General features: G+C 41.5%; 1 protein-coding gene across 1 annotated transcript in view; it reads left to right on the top strand.

The window, feature by feature from the left end:
* The first annotated feature begins 2,804 nt into the window (after positions 1-2,804).
* Positions 2,805-14,714, top strand: part of fbxw9 (F-box and WD repeat domain containing 9) — a 16,872-nt gene continuing 4,962 nt past the window's right edge. The window contains exons 1-4 of the mRNA XM_061885005.1: positions 2,805-3,160; positions 5,576-5,720; positions 5,791-6,637; positions 14,667-14,714. The exon at positions 14,667-14,714 is cut by the window's right edge and continues 101 nt beyond it. Of these exons, the coding sequence (XP_061740989.1) occupies positions 3,093-3,160; positions 5,576-5,720; positions 5,791-6,637; positions 14,667-14,714 (1,108 nt within the window). The 5' untranslated portion in view covers positions 2,805-3,092. The remainder of the gene's footprint in view (positions 3,161-5,575; positions 5,721-5,790; positions 6,638-14,666) is intronic.

Below are 14,714 nucleotides of genomic sequence, written 5' to 3'. Positions count from 1 at the left end.
TGAGTTGCATCCCAAGAACACCATACCTACTGTGAAGCATGGAGGTGGACACATCATGAGTGGAAAAAAAAGAAAACAATTTAAATGCCGTATCGCTTATTTTAAATTCCAAAACCTTCATTTAAAATATTCAACATACAATCAAAGAAATAATAATCAAAACAAGTACAAAACAGCGCCCGGGGGGTTGTAAACTCAATAAAGCAACTAAAGAATTTGATTTCATTTGAAATATTTTCATATTTTCTTCAAATATGCAAAAAAAAACAAGAGCAAGTCTGATCCAATACAGTGCTATAGCGTAAACCAGTGGTTCTCAACCTTTTTTCAGTGATGTACCCCATGAACATTTTTTTTAAATTCAAGTACCCCCTAATCAGAGCAAAGCATTTTTGGTTGAAAAAAAAGAGATAAAGAAGTAAAATACAGCACTATGTCATCAGTTTATGATTTATTAAATTGTATAACAGTAGCAAATATTGCTCATTTGTGGTGGTCTTTCTTGAACGGTTTGGAAAAAAAAGATATAAAAATAACTAAAAACTTGTTGAAAAATAAACAAGTGATTCAAGCATAAATAAAGATTTCTACACATAGAAGTAATCATCAACTTAAAGTGCCCTCTTTGGGGATTGTAATAGAGATCCATCTGGTTTCATGAACTTAATTCTAAACATTTCTTCACAAAAAAATAAATCTTTAACATCAATATTTATGGAACATGTCCACAAAAAATCAAGCTTTCATCACTGAATATTGCATTGTTGCATTTCTTTTCACAGTTTATGAACTTACATTCTTATTTTGTTGAAGTATTATTCAATAAATATATTTGTAAAGGATTTTTGAGTTGCTGCTATTTTAAGAATATTTAAAAAAAAATCTCAGGTACCCCTTGGCATACCTTCAAGTACCCCCAGGGGTACGCCTACCCCCATTTGAGAACCACTGGCGTAAAGAACCATTTTAAAAAATTTAAACAATGGAGAATAAAATCGAGAACATTTTTTTACAAAATGAGCAATCGACTTTCTGTTTTTTCTTTTTCTTTTTTTTTTACATATTTCAAAAGGAGTGACAAGAAGTTTACATTTATTTAATCGCACCCCTTTACTTTAAATCAGGGGTGCCCACACTTTTTCTGCAGGCGAGCTACTTTTCAATTGACCAACTCGACGGGATCTACCTCATTTATATATATCATTTATATTTATTTATTTATGAAAGAGACATTTTTGTAAACAAGTTAAATGTGTTTAATAATAATACAAGCATGTGTAACACATATAGATGTCTTTCTTTCACGAAGACAAGAATATAAGATGGTGTATTACCTGATTCTGATGACTTGCATTGATTGGAATCAGACAGTATTGATGTTAACGCCCACATTTTCAAATGGAGGAGAAAAAAAGTTTATATATTTATATATATCATTTATATTTATTTATTTATGAAAGAGACATTTTTGTAAACAAGTTAAATGTGTTTAATGATAATACAAGCATGTGTAACACATATAGATGTCTTTCTTTCTCGAAGACAAGAATATAAGTTGGTGTATTACCTGATTCTGATGACTTGCATTGATTGGAATCAGACAGTAATGATAACGCCCACATTTTCAAATGGAGGAGAAAAAAAGTTGTCCTTTCTGTACAATACCACATGAAAGTGGTTGGTTTTTGGCATCTAATTCATCCAGCTTCCATACACTTTACAAGAAAAACATTGGCGGCAAATTCCGTAGCTTGCTTGATTGACATTCACGGCACCCGAGGGTCTTGTGAGATGACGCTGGCTGCTGCCAGTTCATTATTATGAAAAAATGACAGAGAGGAAGGCGAGAAACACTTTTTATTTCAACAGACTTTCGCGCCGTCCCTTCCGTCAAAACTCTAAAGGCCGACTGCACATTTCCTATCTTCACAATAAAAGCCCTGCTTCATGCTGCCTGCGCTAACTAAATACAGAGTCTCGGAAAGCTGGCGTGCACAAGTGATGTATATATATATATATATATATATATATATATATACAGTATATATATGTATATATATATATTATATATATATTATATATATATATATATATATATTATATATACATATATATATATATATATATACTGTATATATATATATAACATTTGCATTCTATTTTAGTCAAAAAAATATATATAAAGTTATACAAGCAAAATATTTTTGGGGATCGTATAAACCTTTACTTATTAATTAAAACATTTATAAAATATTTAGAAATAATAATCAAAATAAGTACAAAAACATACGTTGATGGCAACACTAAATTGGCCCTAGTGTGTGAATGTGAGTGTTGTCTGTCTATCTGTGTTGGCCCCGCGATGAGATGGAAACTTGTCCAGGGTGTACCCTGCCTTCCGCCCGATTGTAGCTGAGATAGGCGCCAGCGCCCCCCGCGACCCCGAAAGGGAATAAGCGGTAGAAAATGGATGGATGGATATATATATATATATATATATATATATATATATATATATATATATATATATATATAATTTGCATGCTATTTTACTTAGAAAAAAATAGAAAGCAAATTTTATATATATATATATATATATATATAAAATGAGCATTCTATTTTGGTTACTTTATTGAGTTTACAACCGTGTTTTGCGCTGTTTTGTACTGTTTTTGTACTTATCTTAATTATTATTTCTCAATTGTTTGTAAATGTTGCAATTCATAAATAAAGGTTTATAAAATAATAATCAAAAATAAATAAATAAATACAATTTTGCTTGTACACCATTTTGATGACGTCAATGCTGCCGGAAGTAGGTTTTGTAGTTCGCCGGTACAACCGCCGTGTTCAGTTGGCTGTCAATAACTGCGATGTTTACGTAAATACTCTTTGCGTAACCATGTACACTACATGGTTATATGCGGTATAATTACTAGTTCCGCACATAAACATCGACTGTAAATACATGTCCGCTTCCAAGTTTACGCCGTGGAAGTATGAATGGAGTTTGGTAAAATCACCCGTTGCTGGTAGCTTTGAAAGCTAGCTAACACGTCTTTAATGCACACTCTGCGGTAGTTGAAGTAAGGATGGACAAAGGCGATGGTGGCGAACAAAGTGGACTTTCTCAGGATGCCCATGGTCCAGAGATGCAAAGGTAAGAATTGCAATCATAACGGTGTCCGTAAATGATACAGAGTAATTAAAAAAAAGAATACGCCCCAGTCATCACAGTTATTGTGAAATGAATTCTATTTACAAACCCCGTTTCCATGAGTTGGGAACTTGTGTTGTAAATATAAACAGAATACAATGATTTGCAAATCATTTTCAACTCAAATTCAGTTGAATATGCTACAAAGACAACATATTTGATGTTCAAACTGATAAACATTTTTTTTTTTTTTGCAAGTCATTCACTTTAGAATTTGATGCCAGCAACACGTGACGAAGAAGTTGGGAAAGGTGGCAATAAATACTGATAAAAGTTGAGGAATGCTGATCAAACACTTATTTGGAACACCCCACAGGTGTGCAGGCTAATTGGGAACAGGTGGGTGCCATGATTGGGTATAAAAACAGCTTCCATGAAATGCTAAGTCATTCACAAACAAGGATGGGGCGAGGGTCACCAGTTTGTAAGCAAATTGTCGAACAGTTTTAGAACAACATTTCTCAACCAGCTGTTGCAAGGAATTAAGGGATTTTACCCTCTACGGTCCATAAAATCATCAAAAGGTTCAGAGAATCTAGGAGAAATCATTGCACCTAAGCGATGATATTACAGACCTTTGATCCCATCAGTGTGTAAAGGATATCGCCACATGGGCTCAGGAACACTTCATAAAACCCCTGTCAGTAACTACAGTTGGTCGCTACATCTGTAAGTGCAAGTTAAAGCTCTGCTATGCAAAGCAAAACCCATTTATCAACAACACCCAGGAATGCCGCCGGCTTCCCTGGGCCCGAGATCATCTAAGATGGACTGATGCAAAGTGGAAAAGTGTTCTGTGGTCTGACGAGTGCACATTTCAAATTATATTTGGAAAATGTGGACGTGGTGTCCTCCGGAACAAAGAGGAAAATAACCATCCGGATTGTTATAGGCGCAACGTTGAAAAGCCAGTATCTGTGATGGTGTGGGGGTGTATTAGTGCCCAAGGCATGGGTAACTTACACATCTGTGAAGGCACCATTAATGCTGAAAGGTCCATACAGGTTTTGGAGCAAGATATATTGTCATCCAAGCAACGTTATCATGGACGCCCCTGCTTATTTCAGGAAGACAATGCCAAGCCACGTGTTACAACAGCGTGGTTTTGTAGTAAAAGAGTGCAGGTACTTTCCTGGCCCGCCTGGAGTCCAGACCTGTCTCCCATCGAAAATATGTGGCGCATTATGAAGCGTAAAATACGACAGCGGAGACCCCGGACTGTTGAACAACTGAAGCTCTACATAAAACAAGAATGGGAAAGAATTCCACTTTCAAAGTTTCAACAATTAGTTTCCTCAGTTCCCAAAACGTTTATTGAGTGTTGTTAAAAGAAAAGGTGATGTAACACAGTGGTGAACATGCCCTTTCCCAACTACTTTGGCACGTGTTGCAGCCATGAAATTCTAAGTTAATTATTATTTGCAAAAGAAAACAACTTTATGAGTTTGAACATCAAATATGTTGTCTTTGTAGTGCATTCAACTGAATATGGGCTGAAAAGGATTTGCAAATAATTATATTCTGTTTATATTTACATCTAACACAATTTCCCAACTCATATGTATTTGTATATAGCGCTTTTCTCTAGTGCCTCAAAGCGCTTTACATAGTCCATCCATCCATCTTCTTCTGCTTATCTGGGGTCGGGTCGCGGGGGCAGCAGCCTAAGCAGGGAAGCCCAGACTTCCCTCTCTGCAGCCACTTCGTCTAGCTCTTCCCGGGGGGATCCCGAGGCGTTCCCAGGCCAGCCGGGAGACATAGTCTTCCCAACGTGTCCTGGGTCTTCCCCATGGCCTCCTACCAGCTGGACGTGCCCTAAACACCTCCCTAGGAAGGCGTTCGGGTGGCATCCTGACCAGATGCCCGAACCACCTCATCTGGCTCCTCTCGATGTGGAGGAGCAGCGGCTTTACTTTGAGTTCCTCCCGGATGGCAGAGCTTCTCACCCTATCTCTAAGGGAGAGCCAGGAAACTCATTTCGGCCGCTTGTACCCGTGATCTTATCTTTTCGGTCATGACCCAAAGCTCATGACCATAGGTGAGGATGGGAACGTAGATCGACCGGTAAATTGAGAGCTTTGCCTTCCGGCTCAGCTCCTTCTTCACCACAACGGATCGGTACAACGTACGCATTACTGAAAACGCCGCACCGATCCGCCTGTCGATCTCACGATCCACTCTTCCCCCACTCGTGAACAAGACCCCTAGGTACTTGAACTCCTCCACTTGGGGCAGGGTCTCCTCCCCAACCCGGAGAGGGCACTCCACCCTTTTCCGGGCGAGAACCATTATTATTATCCTGTGATAATTTTGGCCTATTGTTTTTGAATCACCCTGTTTGACACAATGTCTCTTTAGTCTTCCGGAAGGTTGCTTGGCATGTCAACCGGATGTTGACCCCGCTACTCCTGAGGCCAGTGGCTTGTTGTCGTTGCCGTGGGAGATGGTGACCCATATTGCCTCACACCTTCCCGCTCACTGTGTCATCTCCGTCCTGCCAAAGGTGAGTTGCACGGGCTTCTGACTCATAATGCATCAAAAAGATCAACTGTCGTAATGCGGTTTCCGTTCAGGTCTGTTCCGCTTTGCGTAACGTCGGCAAGGACAACACCGCCTGGCAGCTGCGGGCGCGCAGGCTTATTGGCTCGAAAGCAAAGTTTCCTGTGGGGCCGAGGGAGGATTTTGACTGGCCCAGCGCTTGCCTGGAGATGGAGCAACTGATTACCTGCTGGACCGGCATGGCACAAGATGACCTCAGACATCACCAAGCCGTCGAGGAGGAAGACCAGGGTGACCAGGGACCAGCAGAGATGGAGCCAGGGAGAGATGCACAGGGCGTTGATGAACGGTTGGTTGGCGAGCTCGTTGGCGAGCTGGAGCAGAGATTAGGCGATAACCCAGAAGAGGATGCTTTATTTGAGGGGCACGATGGCGCTCTTGATCATCAACAGGCGCATCCGGGTAATGGAGAACATGTAGAAATCATTCAGCATCAACCACCAAGAAGTTCAAGCCCGCCCCCGGCGCTTGAGCACCTCACCCTGCTCTCGGGCCACATTGCCCAGGTCACCTCCGTCCTCTTGTTAGGTGGCGACGGGACGCTCTGCGCCACGGGCTCCAGAGATTACAACGTTAATCTTTGGAAACTGCACGCGGACTCGAGCAGCGTGCTGCTGCACACGTTGCTCGGCTCCTGCAACTTCAGCACCCATCAAGGATGGGTGTGGTGTCTGGCGTCTCAGGGACCGCTGCTGGCCTCGGGAGGGTTCGACAGCACGGTGCGGCTGTGGGACCTGCAGGCGTCCGGCGCCGAGAAGGGATTGATCAAGGCGGGAGGTGCTGTGATGTGTTTGACCTGCTTGCCTGACGTCCTGCTGGCTGGCACGTTTGACAAAACGGTCAGCGTTTACGACCCGAGAGGTGAGACGCTTTGCAGACATTTCCTGGCCTTTTCATTAGGGACACGATAGCGCTATATCAGGGGTGTCGAACTCAAATACAGAGTGGGCCAACATTTTAAACGGAATAAAGCTGCGGGCCAAGGTTGAACAAATTAACCTTTTAATAGGGACCCAAATAAGTTTTGCATTAAATATTGAACAAGCAAGGCTTATATAACTTTAGTGACATACAAAATCCAGTTTCAAATAATAATAATAATAATTAAAAAAATATCAACGGCATATCAAATAAAATTTAAATAAAAATGTTATGTCTTTTTTTCTATTTGCAATCTTCTGAGGTAAATATCAAATTTTTTCCACAGGCTAATAAGAAATTCGAAAATATATTAACAATAATGAATGAACCAAACATTCAAGCCTTGAAGTAGCAAGAGAAAAGGCATGAATAAAACGTTAATTATTGGTCAGTTTGCTGGAAGTTTCCCGGAAGAGTTAGTGCTGCAAGGGATCCTGGGTATTTGTTCTGTTGTGTTACGGTGCGGATGTTCACCCGAAATGTGTTTGTCATTCTTGTTTGGTGTGGGTTCACAGTGTGGCGCATATTTGTAACAGTGCTAAAGTTGTTTATATGGCCACCCTCAGTGTGACCTGTATGGCTGTTGACCAAGTATGCCTTGCATTCACTTGTGTGTGTGTGTGTAAAAGCCACAAATATTATGTGACACGCTGTTAGTATGGAGGAAAAGCGGACGTGACGACACGTTGTAGAGAACGCTAAAGGCAGTGCCTTAAATGCACGCCCCCAATATAGTTGTCCAGGTGGAAATCGGTAGAAATTCGGGAGAATGGTTACCCCGGGAGATTTTCGGGAGGGGCACTGAACTTCGGGAGTCTCCCGGGAAAATTAGGAGCGTTGGCAAGTATGAGTATCAGCGGTGAATGCGGTGTTACAGCGGCACTGACGCTGTATAACACCGGCGGGCCAGCTCTAATGCTAAATTGATATTGCCTCAAGGGCCAAATTAAATGGGCCAGAGTTTGACACCCATGCGCTATATCAAGACAATCCCGCCAGTTTGTGTAGGACTTCATGGAGGGAGTGTCCATTTTGGACAATGTGCAGTTTTACACAGGCGTGAACGACAACCATAAGTCAATATGAGTGCAAATTCTGCATGGTAAAAGGCTACATTTTGATTAGAGATGTCCGTTAAAGGCTTTTTTGCCGATATTCCGATATAGTCCAACTCTTAATGAACCAATACCGATATACAGTGGGGCAAAAAAGTATTTAGTCAGCTACCGATTGTGCAAGTTCTCCCACTTAAAATGATGACAGAGGTCTGTAATGTTCATCATAGGTACACTTCAACTGTGAGAGACAGAATGTGGAAAAAAAATCCAGTAATTCACATTGTAGGGATTTTAAAGAATGTATTTGTAAATTATGGTGGAAAATAAGTATTTGGTCAACCATTCAAAGCTCTCACTGATGGAAGGAGGTTTTGGCTCAAAATCTCACGATACATGGCCCCATTCATTCTTTCCTTAACACGGATCAATCGTCCTGTCCCTTTAGCAGAAAAACAGCCCCAAAGCATGATGTTTCCACCCCCATGCTTCACAGTAGGTGTGGTGTTCTTGGGATGCAACTCAGTATTCTTCTTCCTCCAAACACGACGAGTTGAGTTTATACCAAAAAGTTCTATTTTGTTTTCATCTGACCACATGACATTCTCCCAATCCTCTGCTGTATCATCCATGTATCCATTTTGGTATAAACTCAACTCGTCGTGTTTGGAGGAAAAATAATACTGAGTTGCATCCCAAGAACACCATACCTACTGTGAAGCATGGGGGTGGAAACATCATGCTTTGGGGCCTTTTTTTCTGCTAAGGAGACAGGACGATTGATCCGTGTTAAGGAAAGAATGAATGGGGCCATGTATCGTGAGATTTTGAGCCAAAACCTCCTTCCATCAGTGACAGCTTTGAATGGTTGACCGAATACTTATTTTCCACCATAATTTACAAATAAATTCTTTAAAATTCCTACAATGTGAATTCCTGGATTTTTTTCCCACATTCCGTCTCTCACAGTTGAAGTGTACCTATGATGAAAATTACAGACTTCTGTCATCATTTTAAGCGGGAGAACTTGCACAATTGGTAGCTGACTAAATACTTTTTTGCCCCACTGTATACAGTCGTGGATGCATTAAACAATGTAACAAGGTTTTCCAAAATAAATCAACTCAAGTTACGGGAAAAAAATGCCAACAAGGCACCGACATATTTATTATTGACGTCACAAAGTGCATTATTTTGTTTAACATGCCTCAAAACAGCAGCTTGGAATCTGGGACATGCTCTCCTTGAGAGAGCATGAGGAGGTCGAGGTGGGTGGGGTTAGGGGGTATCGGGGGTGTATGTTGTAGCGTCCCGGAAGAGTAAGTACTGCAGGGGGTTCTGGGTATTTATTCTGTTGTGTTTATGTTGTGTTACGGTTTATGTTGTGTTTCTCCCGAAATGTGTTTGCCATTCTTGTTTGGTGTGGGTTCACAGTGTGGTGCATATTTGTAACAGTGTTAAAGTGTGTGAAAAGCCGAAGATATTATGTGACAAATGCAGTGCCTTTAAGGCAGGGGTCATCAAACTTTTTGACTCGGGGGGCCGCAGTTTGTTAAAAAAAATCAAGCCGGGGCTGTGTGTGTGTGTGTGTGTGTGTGTGTATATATATTTATTTTTTTTTTTTTTCATTTAGAGTGCAATGATGTCACGGTATGGATGGGAAAATGCATTTTAGACTTGATTTGCCTGAGCGACTATGAGACACCGAGAGTAACAAGCGGTAGAAATGGATTACAAAGAACAGATTTGAAAAAAAAAAAAAAAAAGTTTTAACTTGGGACTTCCCGCGGGCAAGATTTTGGATGCTGGGGCCCGTAGTTTCAGGACCCCTGCTTTAAGGTTTATTGGCGCTCTGTACTTCTCCTTACGTCCATGTATCACTCCATACAGCGGCGTTTTAAAAAGTCATAAATTGTACTTTTTTAAAACACATACCGATAATTTCCGATATTACATTTGAAAGCATTTATTGGCCCGGGTTGATATTATCGGACATCGCTAATTTTGATTGTTTCCTTGGTTTAACCCAGGGGTTAAACCCAAAATATGGAAAGAGCCATACTGGACCAAATTTACAAAAAAAAAGCCGCAAAAATGTAAAGCCTTAAATAAGTGTCATAATGAAGGCAACACATGAAGTAAGTGTCTATATTAGCTTTATTAGACTTAGACTTCTTTAATTGTCTTTCAAATTTGAACTTTATCCTCTTAAGGTCTGCGCTGGTTTTTTTTTTACATGCTTTTTTATTTAATTTCTCTTTGCTATTTGGGCTTATTGGACTCTAATTAGAATAAAAACTAAAAATCATCTTTTGTTATGATGTACTTAGTCTATAAGTACACAAATGTGTACTTCATGTTAAGTGACATGCTAATTCTTATTTTTACACTTTTTTTTTCCAAATTCCATTGTATGTTGTACTCTTCTGACACCACCAGATGGCAGTATAAGTGTCCACATAAGTGGCCATAAGACCCCAATTCAGTAGTGTACACAATTTTGAAAATAAGAGCTCAAAGGTGCTGTCCACGCATGTGGCCACTAAGCCTTTAGAGGCTATAGTACAGATAAGAATGACATTTTGTTGCATTAGCTTGTGGTAGTGCAGGTTAAACGCGCAATACGGTGCAGATATAAATGAAAAGATTACTGTACAGATAAATATATTGCACTTTTGCATATGCATCCACGTTTATGGATGTATGTTATATTGTCTTTATATTCCAGCCGGTTAAGCCGTTTTTGGGAGGACATTAGCCTACTATCAAAATGACTATGTGTCGCAGGCTGACGCAAAACTTTGTTGACAGAAATGTTGAAATGCAATATTTATTGGGGGACGGCATGGAGCGGTTGGGAGAGTGGGCTTGTCAGCAACCTGAGGGTTCCTGGTTCGATCCCCACCTTCTACCAACCTCGTTGTGTCCTTGAGCAAGACACTTCACCCTTGCTACTGATGGGTGGTGGTTAGCGCCTTGCATGGCAGCTCCCGCCATCAGTGTGTGTATGTGAATGGGTAAATGTGGAAATAATGTCAAAGCGCTTTGAGTAGGTTGAAGGTAGAAAAGTATAACCCATTTACCATTTTACACATTTTTACAACATTGGAAAACAATACCAAAACGGAGGCTTTTCAGAGGGGGTGATAACTTCCGGAAATTACTGGCTTAGAATGGCCAAAGGTATAGATGTGTGTGTTCAAGTTGAGGGAACCGGAAACTGCAATTATAATGACCCCAAATATACCTAAAATATATGGCATAATGTTGCAATATGTACATACAGCTAGCATAAATAGCATGTTGGAGTTTAATTAGCTTGCAGTCATGCAGTGCCCAGACATGCCTGATAAGCAATCCACACAAGTCAATAACATCAACAAAGATCACCTTTGTGCAATCACGCACAGCATAAAAAGTTTGGTGGACAAACTGAGAGAAAGAAGGAGTGGCATAAAACATGTCTTTCCGTGGCAGCATTAAGGAAGGTTGTACATGTAAACAGGCTATGGTGCATTCAAGGACTTCCGAAATTAGTAGGACAAATGGTGCGTGCCAAATACTCTCCCCAGTGAAGCATATTTCATATAAACAGTGGGGTTTCTAACAATTAGGAAGGCTTGTGTCATACTTGTCCTCCTACAGAAATCACATTAAAATAAAAATGATTTTTTTTCTTTATCTTTTTCCATTTTTTATACAATTTTGGGAAAAGCTCCAGGGCGACGCTGAAAGCTCGCTCGTGGCTCGAGAGCCGCACGTTGCCGACCCCTGCTTTAACCAAAACAATCAATTTGCTACAAATTCTGGTGCAAATCGAATATTTACTTGTTTTTTATTCACTTGTATCGCGGCCAAGTGCGGGAAGGGTACCCACCAAATCCAGTAGGTGGAGCTGTGGTTAAAAAAAACAACCTTGTGTGTGTGTGTGGCAGTTTAATGTACAGTCGTGGTCAAAAGTTTACATACACTTGTAAAGAACATAATGTCATGGCTGTCTTGAGTTTCCAATTATTTCAACAACTCTTTAATTTTTTTGTGATCGAGTGATTGGAGCACATACTTGTTGGTCACAAAAAAACATTCATGAAGTTTGGTTCTTTTATGAATTTATTAAGGGTCGACTGAAAATGTGAGCAAATCTGCTGGGTCAAAAGTAAACATACAGCAATGTTAATATTTGGCAAGTTTCACTGTAATAAGGCACTTCCACAAGCTTCTGCTTGAATTTTTGACTACTCCTCTTGACAAAATTGGTGCAGTTCAGCTAAATGTGTTGGTTTTCTGCCATGGACTTGTTTCTTCAGCATTGTCCACACGTTAAAGTCAGGACTTTGTGTAGGCCATTCTAAAAAACCTAATTTCTAGCCTGATTTAGCCATTCCTTTAGCACTTTTGATGTGTATTTGGGGTCATTGTTCTGTTGGAACACCCAACTGCGCTCAAGACCCCAACCTCTGGGCTGATGATTTTATGTTGTCCTGAAGAATTTGGAGGTAATCCTCCTTTTTCATTGTCCCATTTACTCTCTGTAAAGCACCAGTTCCATTGGCAGCAAAACAGGCCCAGAGCATAATACTACCACCACCATACTTGACGGTAGGTGTGGTGTTCCTGGGATTAAAGGCCTCCCCTTTTCAACTCCAAAAAGCTAAATTTTTGTTTCATCTGACATCACATGGACAAAGTTAAGACCTTCCGGAGGAAAGTTCTGTGGAAACTCAAGACAGCCATGACATGGGGCGGCATAGCTCGGTTGGTAGAGTGGCCGTGCCAGCAACTTGAGGGTTGCAGGTTCGATTCCCGCTTCCGCCCTCCTAGCCACTGCCGTTGTGTCCTTGGGCAAGACACTTTACCCACCTGCTCCCAGTGCCACCCACACTTAGATATTGGGTTTCACTATGTAAAAGCGCTTTGAGTCACTAGAGAAAAGTGCTATATAATTCACTTCACATTATGTCCTTCACAAATATATGTAAACTTTTTACCTTGACTGTATAATGTGTGCATGTGTGTATATATATATATATATATATATATATATATTTTTTTTTTTTTTGTTCTTTTACAAAAATATGTACAATTATCAAAGTCTCCAAGGCCCTACCCCCAGTTTCCTTGGACTTTTGAGTAGTCAGCCCTCGTTCTGACACCCTTGGTTTAAAGTCTTTTAATAGATTTTTTTTTTAACCATCAATGACAAGCGGCCACCCAAATTGCTCACATGCACACAAAGTACACTATTGCAAGAATGTATTAATAATTGTCTGAGAAATATATTAAAAGGCAAGTAATACTAGATCTTCTTTTCCCTATCAAAAGAGCCGAACTTCTGATTCTACCACAATGCACGTTCTAGTGCATCAGTGGTACGTCCTGAACTCAGGCGGACATAAGACTAACTTTTGGACCATACTAAAACCTTAATTCTAGCCAGATTTAGCTATTCTTTTACCACTTTTGACGTGTGTTTGGGGTCATTGTCCTGTTGGAACACCCAACTGTGCCTAAGACCCAACCTCCAGGCTGATGTCCTGAAGAATTTGGAGGTAATCCTCCTTTTTCACTGTCCCATTTACTCTCTTTAAAGCACCAGTTCCATCCGTCCATCCATCCATCTTCTTCCGCTTATCCGAGGTCGGGTCGCGGGGGCAACAGCCTAAGCAGGGGAACCCAGACTTCCCTCTCCCCAGCCACTTCGTCTAGCTCTTCCCGGGGGATCCCGAGGCGTTCCCAGGCCAGCCGGGAGACATAGTCTTCCCAACGTGTCCTGGGTCTTCCCCGTGGCCTCCTACCGGTTGGACGTGCCCTAAACACCTCCCTTGGGAGGCGTTCGGGTGGCATCCTGACCAGATGCCCGAACCACCTCATCTGGCTCCTCTCGATGTGGAGGAGCAGCGGCTTTACTTTGAGTTCCTCCCGGATGGCAGAGCTTCTCACCCTATCTCTAAGGGAGAGCCAGGAAACTCATTTCGGCCGCTTGTACCCGTGATCTTATCCTTTCGGTCATGACCCAAAGCTCATGACCATAGGTGAGGATGGGAACGTAGATCGACCGGTAAATTGAGAGCTTTGCCTTCCGGCTCAGCTCCTTCTTCACTACAACGGATCGGTACAACGTCCGCATTACTGAAGACGCCGCACCGATCCGCCTGTCGATCTCACGATCCACTCTTCCCTCACTCGTGAACAAGACTCCTAGGTACTTGAACTCCTCCACTTGGGGCAAGGGCTCCTCCCCACCCCGGAGATGGCACTCCACCCTTTTCCGGGCGAGAACCATGGACTCGGACTTGGAGGTGCTGATTCTCATTCCGGTCGCTTCACACTCGGCTGCGAACCGATCCAGTGAGAGCTGAAGATCCCGGTCAGATGAAGCCATCAGGACCACATCATCTGCAAAAAGCAGAGACCTAATCCTGCGGTCACCAAACCGGAACCCCTCAACGCCTTGACTGCTCCCTGTACGATCAGTGCCAGAGCTTGGTCCGCATTGCCGGCAGTAAGTCGAACACATTTCCAGTGAGGGTTGTCCTTTGTCACCGATTCTGTTCATAACTTTTATGGACAGAATTTCTAGGCGCAGCACCAGTTCCATTAGCAGCAAAACAGGCCCAGAGCATAATACTACCACCACCATGCTTGACGGTCGGCATGGTGTTCCTGGGATTTAAGGCTCACCTTTTCTCCTCCAAAAATATACGTAGCTGGTTATTGTGGCTCGATTTTTGTTTCATCTGACTAAAGAGCTTTCCTCAGGAAGGTCTTATCTTAGTCCATGGGATGTCAGATGAAACAAAAAATGTAGCTTTTTAATGATGATTTGGATTATTTTCCCTTGTTGGAGGTCTGTGCTCTTCTTTTATGTGCACCACGTAATCTGTACTTGCAATTTTTTTTTTTCTTTCCCATAGCTGCTTTTACTTGCCTGAAAAGCCTCCGTCTCCATACCAACGTAGTCA

This window comes from Nerophis ophidion, linkage group LG23, assembly GCF_033978795.1.
Source record: "Nerophis ophidion isolate RoL-2023_Sa linkage group LG23, RoL_Noph_v1.0, whole genome shotgun sequence".
In the NCBI taxonomy this organism is placed as follows: domain Eukaryota; kingdom Metazoa; phylum Chordata; class Actinopteri; order Syngnathiformes; family Syngnathidae; genus Nerophis; species Nerophis ophidion.
This window is presented reverse-complemented; position numbering and strand designations above follow the sequence as displayed.